The sequence below is a fragment of the Leucopleurus acutus genome, assembly GCF_964270905.1.
Source record: "Leucopleurus acutus genome assembly, chromosome: 17".
Classification (NCBI taxonomy): domain Eukaryota; kingdom Metazoa; phylum Chordata; class Mammalia; order Artiodactyla; family Delphinidae; genus Leucopleurus; species Leucopleurus acutus.
In genome coordinates, this window is record NC_139159.1 from 68,416,226 (window position 1) to 68,437,864 (window position 21,639).

General features: G+C 36.1%; 1 protein-coding gene across 1 annotated transcript in view; it reads right to left on the reverse strand.

The window, feature by feature from the left end:
* Positions 1-21,639, reverse strand: part of ATAD2 (ATPase family AAA domain containing 2) — a 69,797-nt gene that overhangs the window by 15,760 nt on the left and 32,398 nt on the right. The window contains exons 9-18 of the mRNA XM_082858490.1: positions 14,868-14,976; positions 14,515-14,630; positions 10,502-10,676; positions 9,534-9,622; positions 4,944-5,103; positions 3,991-4,081; positions 2,622-2,936; positions 2,147-2,279; positions 1,613-1,799; positions 357-542 (exon numbers count right to left, since the gene is read on the reverse strand). Coding sequence (XP_082714616.1) covers positions 357-542; positions 1,613-1,799; positions 2,147-2,279; positions 2,622-2,936; positions 3,991-4,081; positions 4,944-5,103; positions 9,534-9,622; positions 10,502-10,676; positions 14,515-14,630; positions 14,868-14,976 — 1,561 coding nt within the window. The remainder of the gene's footprint in view (positions 1-356; positions 543-1,612; positions 1,800-2,146; positions 2,280-2,621; positions 2,937-3,990; positions 4,082-4,943; positions 5,104-9,533; positions 9,623-10,501; positions 10,677-14,514; positions 14,631-14,867; positions 14,977-21,639) is intronic.

Here is a 21,639-nt window from a genome sequence, read left to right on the forward strand (position 1 = left end):
TGGATAAATAAATTATGGTATATCAAGAAAACAGAAAAAGCTATGCTGCTCTTAAAAGAAATAAGACTTATGTATTAAAAAACACATAAGATATATAAAGTAAGTTACAGAATAGTATGCATCATATTCCATTTAGAGAAAAAAAATTTACAATATGGTCTTACAATATACATACACATATACATATACCATCCTGCCCAACAAGCACATGTATCAAATAGCTAACAATGGTATCTTTAATAGGAAAACTTTTCCTTCTAATTTTATTAACCTCTGTAGCACTTAGAATTTTTTCCATAAATTCTTATTACTTAAGTATATCTCTTTTTAAAATATAATAATTTCTCCCAAATTACCTCTTCTGGTAGAGTGGAATGGGGTTTGTCAGAAGTTGCAAGTAGTAAAACTGGAGCAAAAGAAGGAATATTCTGTAATAATGTGGTAAATGTGGCTTTAAGTGTTGGTCCAACTATTTCCCACCACAAGTGAATATGAGGAATATACACTATACTTGGTGCTGTTTTCTTAGCTTCATGAATCATCTAGTAGAGAGAGAAAAAAATTACATTCAATTAGAGAGTCAGCACATTAGTTATATGCTTTATTAATCTGGAACAATGTTTAATTTCCCGGAATTGTCATATAAAACCCTCAAGTTTTAAAAATGCTTCCCCAATCCCACAATCTTGTTTTTAAATGTTTTATAAAAGTCTCATTTTTAGGGCTTGGCTTCCCTGGTGGCGCAGTGGTTGAGAGTCTGCCTGCTGAGGCAGCGGACATGGGTTCGTGCCCCGGACCGGGAAGATCCGGCCACAACAGTGAGAGGCCCGCGTACCACACACACACAAAAAGTCTCGTTTTTAGAAAAACATAATTGCTTCAAGCAATTAGAAGACAGCTCAAGAAATCTAGAAGACTTTTCTGTTATGGCAACCAAGGTTAAATATAAAAATACAAATATAAAACACTTTTACATTTAAAAAATTTTAATATAGCAAAAACAGAAGCAGCAAGGTTCATATGGTTTTTGGAAAGAATCAACCCCTACAGATTTTTAGGAATACTTCATACAGTATAGTTTCTACCATCATGACAACTGTAACAACAAAAAATTTTCTAATATTTTAACTTTAAAAAAAATCAATTAGCTGGCATCTTTTATCTTTTCAAACATCATTTCATTTAGTTTTAGGGAATTTACACACACACAAAAAATATATATATACTAATTTTCAAGGGAAATGTACCTATTCAAATGAAGAAAATTAAAATTTTATTTTGCATAGCCGTCACTGTTTTAAGTATTTTACTCATTTCTCACAACAGCCATACAAGGTAAGGACTATTATTATCTCCATTTTGCAAATGGGGAAAATGGGGCAGAGAGATCTAATAACTTTTCTAAGTCACATAGCAAGTAAGTGGTGGAAAAGGGATTTAAACTCACACTCTTCAATAACTAAGCACTTACGCATAGTTCTATTTTGAAAACCTGAAGTTAGAAATCAGAAAGACAAAAAACACAGTACAAAAAGAACGAGGCAATTCTAGATTTTGTCTTTGGAAGACTACTTTGACTTACAACTTATGTGTCTGGGCAACAATGAATTACCTGGGCACATGTTTCTTCAGGAGATGTAGCACTGACTCCAAAAAGAACAGGAATGTCTAATGTGTACACTGCAAATTTTTCCAAAGCATGGATGACAGCTGGTGCTAAATGAGAACCTTGCCCAAATCCTGGTTCTCCTACTATCAATATTCTTGGTCGAAAAGACATAGGTTGATAACAAGTATTTCTGAAAGAAATGAGTAATAACCTATGATTTAGGGAAAAAAAGTTTAAATTTCCCTCCCAATTACCAACTATGAACTTTAGAAGTCAAAAGTTTTGACAATATGGCCAGTCATAACATCATGGTTCATATGGCTTTTGGAAAGAATCAACCCCTACAGATTTTTAGGAATACTTCATACAGTATAGTTTCTACCATCATGACAACTGTAACAACAAAAAATTTTCTAATATTTTAACTTTTTAAAAAAGTCAATTGGCTGGCATCTTTTATCTTTTCAAACGTCATTTCATTTAGTTTTAGGGAATTTACACAAGAAAAAAATATATTAATTTTCAAGGGAAGTGTACCTATTCAAATGAAGAAAATTAACATTTTCTTTTCCCTTATTAAAGGATTTTTGAGAAAGTCCATTTTCATATACTGAAGGAACATCGTCATCACTGTATGCCAAGTCACTTTCTAAAAGAGGACAAGAAATATCTATAAAGTAAACAAAAAAGTGTGCATTAGTAACTTTTCTGAATTACAAAGTAAATCTTCATGTAATGCCTCAGTTAGCAAACCAAGGAACTTCAATGACATTTTTTTAAGAATCAAAAATGTTTGTGTAGATATAAATAACAAGTAAATTAAAATAATGCATTCCAAACTTAGATTAAGTCTAGGGCAATCTGTGAAGTAAATTTCTTTCAAATATCTAGGCAAAGCATGGCCAAATTCCTTTCAAGAGGCTCTTTTATAAAGAAACATTACTGTACAGGGATGTACAAAACATTTAGTTTTACAGATTATGAAAACTAAATGGTCAATCAAGTTTCATACCTGAATCTAATGCCTTTTTAGTTCCGATTTCCACATGTGGAAATACTCTCTGCAGAGCTTCTAAGATCTTGTCAACTGTGCTTTGCAGGAGTGGTTTCACAATGGCGGACAGTGCCTGCCCAGGTGATGTCACAGCTCTTCGGGAGGCTGGTATCATCTTTTGCATAGCTACTTCGAAGTCTTTAGCTGAGATATTAATTGAAGAGAGATCCAACTGTAGTTTCTCACTGGTGGTATAGATCTGTGGGTAGCGTCGACGCAGAGCACACAGAGCAGCCTCAGAACATATTGACTTAATATCTGCACCACAGTATCCTATCCAAGGCAACCAAAAAAAATTTTTTTAAGTAAACCACCGCCCTATTAGCTTGACCATGGTTAAAAGAAAATTAAAAATCAGCCTAGCAATATAGTAGTAAAATATTTAGGAGTAATAAGGCTAAAATGTCTCTCATTCCCCCAGTGAACTTACATGGTTGATAATAACCCTTAACAAATCAATCAACTTTTGAGAGTGAAATATGCAGGCATGAAGTAGAGCACAAGGGTCAAGAGCATGACTTTTGAAATCAATCAGGTTCAAATTCCAGTTTGTCATTTACTAGACGTGTGATCTTTAGAGATTTATGCTCTCTTTATTCATTTATGCTCTCTCAGCCATTTCTACATCTGTAAAATGGGGATAAAGCTACCTACTTCGCAGGACTGATGTAAGAATTACCTGAAATAATACATGTAGAATGCTTAATAGGATAATTAGAAAAATGTGAACAGTTAGTAAAAGATCTAACTTCATTCTGATATTCCCTGACAGTCAAAATATCAATTACCTCTATATAATATCTAGGACTTTATACGAAGAAAACAGGACTTCCCTGGTGGCGCAGTGGTTAAGAATCCGCCTGCCAATGCAGGGGACACGGGCTCGAGCCCCAGTCCAGGAAGATCCCACATGCCGCGGAGCAACTACGCCTGTGCGCCACAACTACTGATCCTGCGCTCTAGAGCCTGTGAGCCACAACTACTGAGCCCATGCACCACAACTACTGAAAGCCTGCACACTCGCACGCCGCAACTATTGAGCCCGCACGCCTAGAGCCCGTGCTCCGCAACAAGAGAAGCCACCGCAATGAGAAGTCCGTGCACCGCAACAAAGAGTAGCCCCAGCTCATTGCAGCTAGAGAAAGACCCCGCACAGCAATGAAGACCCAACGCGGCCAAAAGAAAAAAAAAAGAAAACATGCCAGCAACTATAAATAAGAAACAAATATAATTTGCATTTCTTTAAACATAACCTTGGCAAAACTACAACTTATTCCATCTTTGAAATGCATGTAATATTTCTTTTAATGCTTAAAGCAATGTTTACCAGCACAGTTTTCCGCTAGTTCTTCTAGAAATATGTCCAGTGGTTTAGGATTCCAATCCCTTGTGTGAATCTTTAGAATTTCTTTTCGAGCCTACAAATAAAAACAGTTAAATTTTTATTATTCAGATTAATTTCAATTTAGAATAATTTATCTAAAATTTTAAAGATTTTAATACCTAATATAAACAGAAATATGAAACAGTAAAAATGAAAAAAAAAGATGTATTTGTAAGAGCTTGAGGATTTTATGTTAAACAGATCTACATTTATAGCTCAAGTTCTAGTCATCATAAATGTGAATGAGAGATATTAAGAAACTACTGGACTATTGTTTATTCTGGTACATATTAAGAACTGTTTTTAAGAGTACTGACAGCTCTACCCATATTTTCTTACTTGGTTCTCAAAATATTAGGCAGCTTTAAAATAACTGCATAGGATTATATGGTTGTATCTGTGAAAAAAGCCAAGGCTAATGAATTGGCTAAGGATTGACTGTTAGGCCACGTGTTCTGAATCAAAATAAAGCTGTATAATTAACATGCAAATGTTGTGCTCAAATTGAAAGAATTTTAAGAGTATTTCTAGGGAGGCACTATTTTATTACAAAAAAAAAAAGAGGGGGGTGGGGTGGGGAGTTTCCTGGCTGTCCAGTGGTTAGGGCTTGGCACTCTCACTGCTGTGGCCTGGGTTCATCCCTGGTCGGGGAACTAGGATCCCACAAGCCGCGGGAACCAAAAAAAAAAAAAAAAAAGAATAAAAATTTATCCAAGTTATTTTCTTTAAATAAAATAATGCCTCCCTAAAAATACATACATACATGTTTGAATGTTAATCATACAACTTCGCTTCAGAACATACAAAACTCAATCTTCAATTTTTCGCTATACCAAGACTTGTTCATGATAAAGGCAATCAACTTTGTCAAAATTTGAGTGATGTTAAATTCTTACATCTTTATCAGGTAGGCTAAAAAGGAATTCTCTGTCAAAACGACCAGGCCTTCGTAAAGCAGGATCGATAGAATCCAGTCTGTTGGTAGCACCAATGATGACAATTTCTCCTCTGCTGTCCAATCCATCCATAAGAGCTAGCAGGGTGGAAACAATTGAACTAAATTTAAAAATAAGAGAGAAGAGATTAATTGTATGGAAGTTGAACACATCATTTCTTTTTTTTGCTAAGATTTAATACATTAAATGTGTGACTGAATTTTCTCAGAGCATTCCACTACTTTCAATAAGCTTTTTAAAAAGAAAATCTGTAAAATAACATACTACATGGCACATAGACATTTAAAGTCAATGGAAAACACAGTTTTTAGAATGCTACAAATGGATCCTGGAAGCCATTTCATAAAGCATAATTTCACATAGGAACTTTAGAGTTCTCAAACAGGGATACAACATCAAAAAAATACAAGTACTAGGCAGACAAACAGAAAGTAAAAATAATAAAATGGTTCATTGTGTACACATTATCAAAGGACCCCAAAATAAAACAGAATATACATAAAGCATAAAAACATAGGATTTGGACTTCCCTGCTGGCACAGTGGTTAAGAACCCCCCTGCCAATGCAGGGGACACAGGTTCAATCCCTGGTCCGGGAAGATCCCACATGCTGCGGAGCAACTAAGCCCGTGCGCCACAGCTACTGAGCCTGAGCTCTACAGCCCGTGAGCCACAACTACTGAGCCCACGTGCCACAGCTACTGAAGCCTGTGTGCCTAGAGCCCGTGCTCCACAAGAGAAGCCACTGCAATGAGAAGCCCGCACACCGCAACAAAGAGTAGCCCCCACTCGCCGCAACTAGAGAAAGCCCAGGCGCAGCAATGAAGACCCAACACAGCCAAAAATAAATAAATAAATAAAATAAATAAATTAATTAATTTTTTAAAAAAAGAGTTTTAATTACATTTTAAACTTTTCATTATGGAGAGAGAATAGTAAAACAGTCTCCACATCTTCATCACTCAGTTTCAACAATTATCAGTATTCCTTTTTTGTCTTCACCCAATAGCTTTTAAAAAAACCAACCAAACAAAAAAATCTCAGGTCATTTAACCCATAAATATTTCATGTTAAGTGCTTCACATATGTATTTCTGAGGATAAGGACTTTTAAAAACTCCCACAATACTATGACACCAATGTAAATGACACTAATTCCAATTTCCCTGATCGTCTCAAAATATCTTTTTACATTTGGTTTGTTCAAGCCAAGATCTACACACATTGCACTTGGTCAAACAACCCTCAAATCCATAACAGTTCCCCATCACCCTTCCCTCACTTTTTTTTTCTTCCTCCATGCCATTTATTTTTTGAAGAAACTGGTTCATTTGTTTTGTAGAATTTCCCTCCCACATCTGGATTGAGCTGATTGCTTCCTGATAGGCTCATTTAACTTGTCCTTTAGCTTTCATATTTCCTGTAAACTGGTAGTTACATCTACAAGTTTAATAAATATAGATTAAACTATTTGGGATAGCATATTTCACAGGAAGATTCCATGTATTTCCTACTGTATACATCAGGAGGCAAGCCATACCATATTTTCATTTTTAAGATCAGTAGGTTGGGTTTAGTTGAGGTGTTATCAGCTTACTCCACTCATCATAAACTTTACTATTAACCTTTTCAACTTATCTGCTTTCATAGCAGCCACCGATAACTATTGCTTAGATTAAGGTTTCTCAATCTTGGCACCATTGACATTTTGGGCCAGATAATTCTTTGTTGTGGAGAGCTGTCCTGTCCACTGTAGGATATTTAACAGCATCCATGGTTTTCACCCACTTGAAGCCAGTAGAGCACTCCCCCCTCCCAGTTGTGACAGTCAAAAATATATCCAGACGTGTCCCCTGGGGGGCAAAATCACTCCCAGTTGAAAACCATAGTTCTTGATCCACTATTTCATAAGGGGTTGCAAAATGGTTATTTTTCTAATTCAATAATTTCCTTTGCATTTATTAAATGTGATTTTTCTATAGAGAACAAAGTTCTCTTTATCATTATTATTAAATTACTCTGAATCATGGTTACAGGACAGGAAAAAGAAATGCTTGATTCATTCTCTTCATCAATTTTCAGAGTAATGAGTCACTGTCTTAGCAACCTTTGGAGTGACCAATTAAGTTCTTTTTTTAAAGAGATCATTAAAAACTGATGATTTCTGTGTACTTGATACACTTCAATATACTGAGTCTCTTAAATATGTGTATACATATTTAAAAGACTCAGTATACTGGGTCTCAAACTGTCCCGTCTTTGGCCAATGGAAACCCCTTCAAACTGGCTATGTCACTCTGATGTGACCCCAGTAGTCTCTGATTGCTTCTTCACTTCCAGGAATTACAATATGTTCCAGGCTTGTCTTGCTATTTCCCATCTCAGTTCTGCCTAACACCTCCTCTACTAAAGAATCCTAGTATTTAGAGATCACACTCTGATTACTAAGGGCATGAGTTGCCACTGGACTGTGATTGTTTCTAGGCCTTTTTAGTGTCCAGAGATAGGAATCATTTTTTTCTTTAAAAATAAAATTCATCGTAAGTCCATACTGGTATTTCTAATTCAAGTAAAGATTTGAGGGTTTTTTTTTTTTTGTGGTACGTGGGCCTCTCACTGCTGTGGCCTCTCCCGTTGCGGAGCACAGGCTCCGGACCCGCAGGCCCAGAGGCCATGGCTCACGGGCCCAGCTGCTCCGCACCATGCGGGGTCCTCCCGGACCAGGGCACGAACCCGTGTCCCCTGCATCGGCAGGCGGACTCTCAACCACTGTGCCACCAGGGAAGCCCGATTTGAGGGTTTTAATTTAATTTACTTTATATTTGTATCCTCTTTTCTGAGGCTAAAAATCTTATTTTCTAATGCATTCACATACTTACTTATTTGCATTATCCTACAATTATTACCAACAATAAGATAAAGAGGATAGTTTAATCATGTTCAATGTGCTAACTTCTAAAAAAGCTGAATTTGGACTTCCCTAGTGGTGCAGTGGTCCACCTGCCAGTGCAGGGGACATAGGTTCGAGCCCTGGTCCAGGAAGATCCCACATGCCGCGGAGCAACTAAGCCTGTGAGCCACAACTACTGAAGCCCGCGCACCTAGAGCCCGTGCTCCTCAACAAGAGAAGCCGCCGCAATGAGAAGCCCACGCAACACAATGAAAAGCAGCCCCTGAGCGCCGCAACTAGAGAAAGCCCGCGCGCAGCAACGAATACCCACACAGCCAAAAATAAAAAATATAAATAAATAAATTTGTAAAAAAAAAAGAAAAAGATTTACTTCCTTAAAGTAAATAAATAAATAAGCTTAATTTAACAAAAATGTTTTTCTCTCAGATTTTTTAAGTCTTTGGAAAAAACAAAAAACTAAAGTTCTCTTAAAAATATATATTTGAAATGATAAGTGCTTGCTAAAATTATTCTATATTTCTTGTTAAAATTTCTCTAATCCCTTTTAGAACTGTTCCAAAATACAGTAAGTACTCAATTACTTGATTGCAAAGTGATGGTCGTATTGTTAAATATATTTTTCCCTATCAACACAATGAATACAGTATGGCTGATAATGAAATGTGTCATATATATAAAAAGTGTGTAGGATTATTGGTAGGGTATGTGCACACACAACTATTTTTACTATATAGAAGTAAACATTTTAATTTACTCAGAACAAATAAAATTTTATAGTATCAAGTCAAAGAAGGGGACCAGAATATAGTAAATGTTGTTAGGTGTTAGAAAAGCCAAAACCTACCTATCACTCATAATTTTATGTCTCGTTTCTCTTTTATATTATCTACAATGAAAAACAATACTGGCATAATGAAAGCATGCAAACATTTGCTTTTGGGTACCCAAATTAATTAAATAATTACATTTAAAAAGAAGCTGTGAAAAACTGAAGATGACCTAGGACTAAAATGAATTTAGATTCAGGTTGAGTCAGTGGTACTAGTGAAAACTGCTCCCTTGGGTAAGCAATTATCACAGGGGAGATGCAACTTTCACATTCTGAAAACCAGGAAGTTGGGCTAGTACTAGGGTAAAAAAAAAAAAAGCATCTGAATTAGTTGGCAACACCTAAAAGATATTTAATGCAAAAATCTGAATATAAAATTGAGGAAATAAAATTTATTTTTCAAGTCTGAGTCAGCTTTTGCACTTCAGTAATAGGCTGGAGCTAAAAACAATTGGCCACACTCTTCATGATTGGACACTCAGCCACATTTCCCAGACCCACCCTTATCACTGGCCTGCCTCACTCATTTTATTTGCCTTACCTCACTGGCCAATGGGCATTTAAGTCTGTATCACAAGTTAAATCTATAACCAATACTGTGCTTGAGAACACCCTACCCTTTAGAACAGGTTCACTTTTTCTTTTTCTTCTGTACTACACATTGGTTTCTACTACCAAACAACACTGGTTTATAAACTTTCTTTCACCATCTAACATTCTATCCCTCATGCAACATCAATACTGCTCAGAATATAGGAAGAAAGGCAGAAGTACCATCAAGCAAGTTTTACCTGTGAATTTGATCTTGCCTGCTTGATCGTACTGGAGCCAGACCATCGATTTCATCAAAGAAAATAATTGATGGGCGCATCTGATAGGCCTAGGAAGCAAGTCCAGTGATTGCATGTTATCATGAAAAACTTCAAATACATAGACTTAGTATAAAGCATTTTAATCCATTTTCATTCCTATTTGCTTATAAGAAGTTTTTAAAAATATAAACTCAAGAACTATGTTTTAAGGATTCAGACATAATAAATTATAACAGCATACAACTTAAGTTTATTTGCATTTTCAGCTGGAAACATTCAATATACTCCACTGGTTATATCCCTCAGATTTCATACAGCTACAATTATTGGGACACAAAAAATATCTACTGAAGACCAACTGTCGAAACAAGACAAAGAATAGAAGACAATGACATAGCTTTCCTCCATGTCAGGAGGAAAAAAACATTTATTTAATAAGATGCCATAGTTTAAAATCTATTTCAGTAAAGTTAAAACAAAAAAACCTCAGTGAATTCTACAAAGAGATATAAAAGCATTTGCAACAATATGTCTCAGTAGCTAAGAATGCTATTATCTCACAACTTACTGTCAATACAATTGGGATATGAAACTGAAAGCCACTCTAGGGCAGAGCTAATCTTCAGCTCGTATACTGAAACCTAACTCACTACTGTCGTCTCTTTTAAGAGTGAGACTACCACTCTGTCTCTAGTCTTTAGATATGAGACCTAAGACTCCAGAGAACTTAGACCCAATTATTCCTTCCTCTTTTTACTATAAAACTGTTCATCATACGTTGGTGTAATCATGACATGACAAAGGAAAATAATCTAGGAAGAGTATATATTTGGTATAATTATTATGAGTTTATTTCTATGAAAAGTGATCAAATGCAAGGTTTATCCAATCCTTATACTTAATCTACACTGATTACAGATCTATATAGGTAAATTTTAATATCATACCTGATCAAATAGCAACCGCAGCTGTCTTTCAGATTCTCCTACCCACTTACTCAGACCATCAGCACCTTTCCTCATGAAAAATGCTACTCTTTTATCCCCTTGACTGCATTCATTGGCAAGTGCTCTAGCAACCAGAGTTTTTCCAGTTCCAGGTGGACCATAAAACAAACAACCCCTGTAAAAGAATAAGTATTATTTTAGTACTATACTGAAAAACAGACCAAACAAAAACTTAGAAACCAATTTCATGGATACATTTAATGAATAAGAATGTAATTAAGACAAGTGAAATATCATTTCAATCCACAAAGCACAACTTAAAACCTAGGAATTAATATTCATACTATAAAATTAATATTGAAACTAAATAAAACCCTTTATGTGAAACATATTTTCTTTCATTCATTCATCATGCTCATCATATTATCTTATCTTGCATAAAAGTTATGATTGAAAAGACCTGACTGTTTAATTTTATAACATATCAGGGGAAAGAACAGCAGATTTCACGTATAATCTTTGGTCTGAGCACCAGTAACATAACAGCAAAAGTTTTGCAAGAAAACAGTGGGAATGGACACAAGAGAAAATAAGATAAAAGAAGAGAGAACTTGAAGTAGTGGCTGGGTGACAGGGACTAGGACAACACAAAGAATTCAAGATAATTTTTGGTGACATCACTGCACTGTCATAGGGTAATGTACAGCTTTTTCACATATTTCCAAAGTTATTCATTGTTCTCAGGACAGAATTCTGAGAAAATGGGTTATATTCATAATCTTACTAGAAATGATCATCAAATAACTGCTCTTGAAAAGAAAAGTTAAGGAAGATCCCAGAAAAACAGAAATGACAAAATAAGAATGGCAAAAAAAAAAAAAAATCACAAGTGATGGATAAAATCTATTCAAAGTCAAGAAAAAAATAAAAGAAAAATAAGGGAATTCCCTGGCAGTCCAGTGTTTAGGACTTGGTGCTTGCACTGCCAGGGCACGGGTTCAATCCCTGGTCAGGGAACTAGTATCCCACAAGCCGCGCATTGCAGCCAAAAGAAATAAAAAATAATAAGAAACGAACATAATCAAATGCAAATGGTAAAAAAACAAAGCAATTGTTAAGAAAACAATCAGACAAGTGAAATAAACCAGTGATTTCAATGTACAAAAGTCAAGACAGAAACAGATTTTTAAAAATATATCTATTTTTGGGCTTCCCTGGTGGCGCAGTGGTTGAGAGTCCGCCTGCCTATGCAGGGGACGTGGGTTCGTGCCCCGGTCCGGGAGGACCCCACATGCTGCAGGGCAGCTGGGCCCGTAAGCCATGGCCACTGAGCCTGCGCATCCGGAGCCTGTGCTCTGCAGCGGGAGAGGCCACAGTGGTGAGAGGCCCGCATACCGTAAAAAAAAAAATATATATATATATATATATATTTTTTTTTTTTTAAATATATCTCACAGTAATCTTATTTGTGAGGTGGTATCTTAAAGAAAAAAATGATTCCCATAAAGAGGAAGCAATGAGATGTTCATGATATTGACATCTGTGATAATGAAAACAGGAGAAAACAAAATAGCCAGAAATAGCAGAATCAATTAAATAAAATGTGATACATCCACAAAATGGAATATTATTCAGCCATTAAAATGGAAAGAGAACATACCATATGAAAATAGTTTAACATAGTCATATATTGATTTTTTATGAGCAGAAATGTAAGAAAGGGGAAATGTAAGGGAGGGGAAATGAAGAGAAAAAATTGAAGGAATCTGTTGTTGAATTTTTTTACTTTAATTTTTAAAATTCAAGTATAGTGGATATAAAATATTAACTAAGTTACAGGCATACAATATAGTAATTCACAATTTTTAAAGGTTATATTCCATTTATAGTAATTAGAAAATATGTGCTCTATTCCCTATGTTGTACAATATATCCTTGTAGCTTATTTTATACCTAATAGTTTGTACCTCTTAATCCCCTACCCCTATATTGCCCCTCCCCAGTTCCCTCTCCCCACTGGTAAGCATTAGTTTGTCCTCCATATCTGTGAGTCTGCTTCTTTTTTCTTATATTCACTAGTGTATTGTACTTTCGTATTCCACATATAAGTGATATCATACAGTATCTGCCTTCCTCTGTCTGACTTATTTCACTCAGCATAATGCCCTCCAAGTCCATCAGTGTTGCTGCAAATGGCAAAATTTCATTCTTTTTCTATGGCTGAGTAGTATTCCATTGAGTATATACATACCACATCTTCTTTATCCATTCATCTGCTGATGGACACTTAGGTTGCTTCCATAACTTGGCAACTGTAAATAATGCTGCTATGAACATTGGGTTGCATGTGTCTTTTTGAATTAGTGTTTTTGTTTTTTTCGGATATATACCCAGGAGTGGAATTACTGGGGCATATGGTGGTAGTTCTATCTTTAGTTTTTTGAGAAACCTCCATACTGTTTTCCACAGTAGTGCACCAATTTACACTCCCACCAACAATGTATGAGGGCTCCCTTTTCTACACATTTTCCCCACATTTGTTATTTGTGTTCTTTTTAAAATAAATTTATTTATTTATTTATTTATGGCTGTGTTGGGTCTTTGTTGCTGCATGCAGGCTTTCTCTAGTTGCGGCAAGCGGGGGCTACTCTTCGTTGCGCTGAGTGGGCTTCTCATTGCGGTGGCTTCTCTTGTTGTGGAGTACAGGCTCTAGGCGCATGGGCTTTGGTAGTTGTGGCTTGTAGGCTCTAGAGCGCAGGGTGAGTAGTTGTGGTGCACGGGCTTAGTTGCTCCATGGCATGTGGAATCTTCCCGGACCAGGGCTCGAACCCATGTCTCCTGCATTGGCAGGTGGATTCTTAACCACTGTGCCACCAGGGAAGCCATATTTGTGTTCTTTTTGATAACAGCCATTCTGACAGGTGTGAGGTGATATCTCATTGTGGTTTTGATTTGCATTTCCCTGATGATTAATGATGCTGAGCATCTTTTCAACTGCCTGTTGGCCATCTGCATGTCCCCTTTGGAAAAATATCTATTCAGTTCTTTTGCCCATTTTTTAATCAGGTTTTTTGTTTTTTAATGTTGAGTTATATGAGCTGTTTATATATGTTGGATATTTACCCCTTATCAGTCAGTCATATTATTTGCAAATATCTTCTCCCATATGTTGTTTTTGTGTTTTGTCAATGGTTTCCTTTGCTGTGCAAAAGCTTTTAATATAACTATGTCTCATTTGTTTATTTTGCTTTTATTTCCTTTGTTTTAGGAAACAGATGCAAAAAAATTTTGCTATGATTTATGTTAAAGAGTGTTCTGCCTATGTTTTCCTCTAGGAGTTTTATGGTGGGGAGAGGAGAGATATAAAAGAGGAAATGAAGTTACATAATACATGGCTAAACTGCAAGAAATATTTACATAGTCATAAAGCAAACAGTGAAAATCAAGTTTATCTATATATAAATAAACTACTGGAAATATGGAAGGGGGAAATGTGTATATGTGGAGGGTGGGGAAAGTAAGAGTCAAATAGTCATTGTTCACAGGAAGTCTATATATTATGTCTAAAATAGAAAAAACAGAAGGGACTACTACCATTTTTTCTTTGTAAAACTTATAGTATTATTTAACTTTTAAAATTATGTACATATAATCAACTATACTTCATTATAAAATAAAGAATATATTAAAAATTACATACATGTATTACTTTGACATAAATTCAAAACTAAATTACAAAACTGAAAGAAAAAAAGTAAAGAGCATGTATGAGAGGAATTCTACTAAATGTATGAAAAGCCATGGAAAACGATTTTTTTTTTAATGGAGAATCAATTTTGAAACCATTTTTCATGTTAAACATTAAGAAAGTAAAATATTCGAAACACCCAGGATGTTGCAGGGCAAATATAACAAATTACTGTAGACCTGAAAATTTTCAACAGAGAAGCATTATCTTTCTGGACATAGCATAGCTCAGATTTTGGCTAAAATAAAATGTATAATTAAATTACCTTGGAGGTTGAATTTTGAATTTTTCAAAGACTTCTGGATAAAGTAGTGGAAACACCACCATCTCTTTTAGAGCTGCAATATGATTAGACAAGCCACCAACACTATCAAATCGCACCTGGTAATGGAAGGGAAACATTGACATTCTTAAATTTGGAATCAAAACTAAAATCTTACTCCATTCCCAAACTACCCAAGCCACACACAGTCAACTGAGTAACAGGATCTTAGTTGTGGCCTAAAGATTAAAAGAAGAAAGAAAAGAATCTATAAAGATTAAAATTTCTGATAAAACAATTGATTTCTTTTTTAACTTTGAACTGAAGCAAAAAATAACATTTCAGACTGTACTTACTGAAGAATCTACTTGCATTAGATCAACATCAGCAAGGCTTCCTCCAATTTTCATTCCATCTTTATAAATTCCTTTTAATTCATCTTTCCGAAAATTTAGTGGGAGGCACCTATTTTAAAAAGATTAAAAAAAAAACCCATTCATCAACCCCCTTTCCTTCCCCAAATTCCATGTTAGAATATATACATTTTTCTTAAGAATTAAAAAAATTTCAAATGGGGAAATCATGAGATTATGTATTTCAAGTTCCTCATTTTCTTTAGAGGTTGAGAACTTAAGTGTTAGTAATATTTATATCTCAACCTTTATTATTAAAGATATACAATCAAATGAAAATACCAGTTTTCAAGATACCACAGCAACATAAAGTAATTCATGGTTGAGAATTCAGAAAGTATCAATATACATTATAATAATCTTGTCTGACCTACAGAGAGTTTACCATTTGTCAAACACTGTTTTAGTTTAGGAGATTTACATGTATAAATTCATTAAATCCTCACAATATTCTTATGAAGTAGGTATTATTCTTTCCCCAATTTTAAAAGAAAGCCGAGGCACAGAAAGGTTAACTGTAATGCCCAAGATCACGCAACTAGGAAATGGCAAATCTAGGAATCACATACAAGCAGCATGTCTCCAGATCTGCAACAACTCTGCTACTATACCTCTCAGCAAAATACTCAGTCTACCAGCACCTGGATCCATATCAATCCTTTCAAGCAAGAATGAATCACTACTTTCCTAATTACTTTCAAAAACAGTTATGGTAGGTTACAAAAAATATACCTAGAAAAACCTGCTTGTTTTATAGCTGGAAGAATGAACACACTTATGTTAAAAGTTAAGATGCTTGTAGCAGAATGCCTAAGCAAAAAATGCCTGCTCCAACTGAACACAAGTAAAAGCACACCATGCTCACCCCAAGTGACAATTCTTGCTAGTCTCAAACTCCACAAGGAATTTATACTGTAAAGTCTAAGATGGAACAGTTTTCAGCTGTGGCTTTTAAAAAGATATTTCTTAAACAATTCTTAATAGAACTGCATAATAATAAAAACCATAGGATTGGGACTGCCCTGGTGGCGCAGTGGATGGGACTCCGTGCTCCCAATGCAGGGGGCCTGGTTCCGATCCCACACCCACATGCATGCCGCAACTAAGAGTTCGCATGTCACAACTAAGGAGCCCGTGAGCCACAACTAAGGAGCCCTGGAGCCGCAACTACGGGGCCAACGTGCTGCAACTAAGGAGCCGGGGAGCCGCAACTAAGCAGCCCACCTGCCACAGCTAAGACCCAGGGCAGCCAAAAAAAAAAAAAAAAAGCCATAAGGTTTTTTTTTTTATGAAATGAAGGCAAAGTACATAACTTTTGAATGATCTCATTGCTGTCCAATAGATACGAAATGCAAGCCAAAGATGTAATTTAAAATTTTCTATTAACCACACTAAACAGAGTAAAATTAATTTTAATAATGTATTTTATATATCCCAATATATCCAAAATATTATCATTTAATCATGCAAAATCAATATTTAAAAAATTAAGGTATTGGACTTCCCTGGTGGTGCAGTGGTTAAGAATCTGCCTGCCAATGCAGAGGACACGGGTTTGAGCCCTGTTCCAGAAAGATGCTACATGCCGCGGAGCAACTAAGCCCGTGCGCCACAACTACTGAGCCTGCGCTCTAGAGTCCGCGAGCCACAACCCCTGAAGCCCACGCGCCTAGAGCCTGTGATCCGCAACAAGAGAAGCCACCGCAATGAGAAGCCCACGCACCGCAACGAGGAGTAGCCCCCACTCACCACAACTAGAGCAAGCCCGTGCGCAGCAACGAATACCCAACACAGCCAAAAATAAATTAATTAATTAAAAAAAAAAAAGACAAAAATAGGGCTTCCCTGGTGGCGCAGTGGTTGAGAGTCCGCCTGTGCGTCCGGAGCCTGTGCTCCACAACGGGAGAGGCCGCAATAGTGAGAGGCCCGCGTATCAAAAAAAAAAGATAAAAATAATCAAAATCATAGGCTGGTTGGTAGTATCCAATACGATGCTGATATATGTGGAATCTAGAAAAATGGTACAGATGAACCTGTTTGCAAGTCAGAAATAGAGACACAGGTGTAGGGAACAAACTTATGGACACCAAGGGGGGACAATGGTGGGTGGGGTGGTGGTGGTGGGATGAATTGGGAGATTGGGATTGACATATATACACTAGTATGTATAAAATAGAAACTAATAAGAACCTGCTGTATAAAAAAATAAATAAAATTCAAAACAAAAATACAATGCTGAGTGCTGCAAATACTCAAAAAGTTTTAAAATCACTTCTGCCTTTGGACAGTTGCAAAGACTCACAGAATAAAAACAGAATCTGGCTGGGAAAACCTTTAATCATTCTATTGGCTCAGGGTCTAGAGCATTTCCTGAGTCAGAGTACAATCATGGTTAAGTAGGTATGTCCAAAAATATAAAAGGTTCACAATCTATTATCTGAAAAATTGAGGTCCAGAATCTTATACCTAAAAAAAACCTCTGAAAACAACTTTTTCCATTATTCACTTAGCAGCAAAACATGACCTGAAATGTCATAAAGGCAATTCAAAATCTCTATTTGTCCTGCTTACTATGGTTATTCATACATTTTACTATAAAATTAATATATCTGACTATACAGTGCTGGCCCAGACACACCTACAAATGTTAATATTGCACATTATATATGTTGTATGTTTTCTTTGTAAATCCCTCCCCCAAATCTGAATTCTGAAATATAAAGCAGCCCCAGGGTTTTGATAAGGGGCTGTGGAAACAGATATAAGTGAGAAAATAATCCTTCACCATCTACCCATTCAAACACGTCCAAAGACCATATTTGTGATCTGCCTGTAAAACCACCGAGTACAAGTCTGCAGTTTTATATGCAAGACTAACTTATTTAATACTATCATTAATATTATAATAGAATCTTACTTATAATTATGTAATATACATAATTGTGTGTGAATTCAGTGGGTATTCACATAATTAAGACTAACAATTAATAAAAAGGACTAACATTTACTAAGTGTTTCTTGTACCAGGTGGTTGACATATTATCAAACTTAATTAAAATTGGACAAGTACATATTAGTAGGCTCATTACACAGTTGGGGCCAACGTGGCTCATAGTTTAAAGAACTTGCTTAAAATATCAGAATTAGTCAATGATGGTATAATTCAAAACCTTTGTCTATTTAAAAAAAAATCCACCTTCTGTACACTACCACATTGATGATCTCCAGTTGTTTATTTCATAAACCAATAAAGTTATAAGCAAACAACAAAACCTTGTGGACTGAGAAAGTTTCCAACGTCTGATGTGCAAAGTAGGGATTATTTTTGAACATTATAGTTACAAATGAATATAGAACTTAACATATGCCAGATACTATTTTAAACATTTTATAGGTATTAACTCACCTAATTTGCACAATTCTATGAGATAGGTGCTACTGTCTCCATTCTACAGATCAAAAAACTAAAGCATGGAGAGGATAAATAACTTGGAAAAGGTCATTAATAAGTGGTAGAGCTGAACTCACAACCTAGGCAGTCCTAGTTCTTCAAAATTACACTGTAGAAAGGCCATTATTTCAGTTTTTTAAAAAAATTCTAAATACATATACCCACATTCACTTTTTCGTTTTTCCATTTTACTAATAACTTTTGAAAAATTTGGCACAGACAGCACTGAACCAGCACTTTGAACCTAACCAGAGCGTCTAGAGTTGCCAGTTCTAGTTCCTTGACAACCAGTAACGTGTACTTTGCAATACCGGTGAAGCAATTGTGCTATTTATGTTACCTTCTTGTTTAAAGGGGCTAGGCTTGTTCCAGAAACTCCAAACTGAAGCTAAAGAGTAAACTTTAGATGACTAGAGGTTAGCAATCACAAGGAAGAAAGAAAATCCTACTTAAAGGCAGCATTTCTGAAGTTCTGCTATGTAAGTACGCCAAAGACCCTTCAAAAATCCTACATTGTGGCTGCAAGTTTCACTAAGAGCAATGTTCAAACAACTCTTTGGATGTGTGCTTTCTTTCCCTGCCTAAGTAGGATATAAATGATAAACAGAAGCTGGTCTCTTCAAGAAAAAGTAAAAAGACTAATAAGCCAAATGACTACCATTAAAGTTGTTAGAAGGAATGAGATGTTAACTCCACCATGGTGAAGAAATTGAAAAAAAAAAAAAAGGTTTAAAGGGCTACATTCAAAAGATCAGGTAATAACAAGTGTTAGTAAAGGTGCAGAAAAATTGGAACTCTAGTACATTGCTTGTGGAAATGTAAAGTGCAGCAGCCATTTTGGAAAAACAATCTGGCAATTCCTCAAAACATTAAATATAGCTAGCATTTGATCTAGCAATTCCACTTTTAGGTATATACCCAAGAGAAATGAAAACATTTGTTCACACAAAAAGTTGTACATGAATGTTCATAATAGCATTACTCATAATAGCCAAAAAGTAGAATCAACCCAAATGTCCATCAACTAATAAAGGGATAAACAAAGTATAGTATATTTATACAATGGAATCTTATTTGGCAATAAAAAGGAATGAAGTACTAATACATCCTACAATGCGGATGAACCTGGAAAATATTATACCAAGCAAAAGAAGCCAGTCACAAAGAATTCCACTTATATGAAATACCCAGAATCTATATGGACAGAAAATAGAACAGTGGTAGGTTAGGGCTGGAAGCATTGGGGAGTGATAACTAAAGAGTACGGGGTTACATTTCTTTTTTCTTTTTTTTGGTCACACCGTGCATGTACGGGATCTCAGTTCCCTGGTCAGGGATGGAACCTGTGCCCTCTACATTGGGAGAGCTGAGTCTTAACCACTGGACCACCAGGTAAGTCCCCAGGGTTACTTTTTGAGGCAAGAAAAATGTTCTAAAATTGTGGTGGTTGGGATTTCCCTGGTGGTCCAGTGGGTAAGATTCCACTCTCGCAATGCAAGGGGCCCAGGTTTGATCCCTGGTAGGGGAACTAGATCCCGCATGCATGCCGCAACTAAGAGTTTGCATGCCACAACTAAGAAGTCCACATGCTGCAACTAAAAGATTCCACATGCTGCAACAAAGATCCCGCGTGCCACAACTAAGACCTGGTGCAGCCAAAATAAATAAATAAATAAAATTAATATTAAAAAATAAAACAAAATTGTGGTGATAGTTGCACAACTCAGTGAATAAAAACCATTGAATTGTATACTTTAAATGGGCGAACTATATGGCATGTGAATTATATCACAATAAAGTTGTTATCAAAAAGAAAAAGTCTAAAGGGAATTATCAAAACCAACACCAAGGTAATTAAGCCAAATAATGTGACTCAGGGTACAGATTAAACCTCTTGGTTCATAGTTTAAATGAGTCAGAATCCTCCACTAGTCCGAGATCCAAGGGCAGGAATTCTGACTTAAGTCATTTTTATATCCATAGTGCTTGGCACATAGTAGTACTCAAACATTTGTTAAATAATAGGAGGGGGAAAAAATCCTGTACCCAAGGAGCTATGCAATGACATGAGACACTCTCCACAGAGAAAGAGTATACCCTGTGAACCAAATATGGGAACTCAAGCACCAAACAGGAAAAAAAAATTCCTTCCTACTGCAAGATATATCGTAGGTGGTGATTACAGAGGTAAGTCAATCAACAAGCATGTTAATTCCAGAAATATAAACACATTAAATATGGGAAAAGAAATTAAATTTCAAAGTAACTGCCAGCCTCTCACTTCTGTGGGATCAAACATAGACCTGTTTTGTGAGTCAGTCAACCAAGACAGCTGCCCTGGGCCCTATGCTTGATGGGGACTCCATGGAGCACTACACCTTACTCTCCTTTTCTGAAGATCATTAAATTACACTATCCAAATATTGGTCTTTAACAATATCCTATGGGGCCTATGAAAAGTACTGACAGCATGGCCTCCTTTTTTTTTTTTTTATTATTTATTAACTTATTTTGGCTGCACTGGGTCTTAGTTGTGGCACACAGGATCTTTGCTGTGGCATGTGGACTTCTTAATTGCAGCACGCATGTGGGATCTAGTTCCCTGACCGGCTATCGAACCCGGGCCCCCGGAACTGGGAGCGCTGAGTCTTACCCACTGGACCATCACAAAAGTCCCTGGCCTCTTTTCTTTTTTTGTGTGTGTGTTTAACTTTTTTTTTTTAATTGAAGTATAGTTGATTTACAATGTTGTGTTAGTTTCAGGTGTACAGCACAGTGATTCAGTTATACATACATATATATATAAGAATATGTATATATTCTTTTTCAGATTCTTTTTCCTTATAGGTTATTACAAGATATTGAGTATAGTTCCCTGTGCTATACAGGTCCTTGTTGGTTACCTATTTTATTTTATTATTTATTTATTTATTTTAAAATTTATTTATTATTTTTGGCTGCGTTGGGTCTTCGTTGCTGCACGCAGGCTTTCTCTAGTTGAGGCAAGTGGGGGCTACTCTTCGTTGCAGTGCGCAGGCTTCTCACTGAGGTGGTTTCTCCTGTTGTGGAACATGGGCTCTAGGCACGCGGGCTTCAGTAGTTGTGACTGGCCTCTTTTCAAGTGCAGTTTATCTTGGGCAGCCCTGACAGGTTGTCTTTCTGATTCTCTATGCTTCTGGGCTCTGGTTGTGTGAAAAGGGATGATGAAACAAGAAATCTAGACCGTACACTTGTGATTTTGAGACTCTGAACATCAAATTAAAA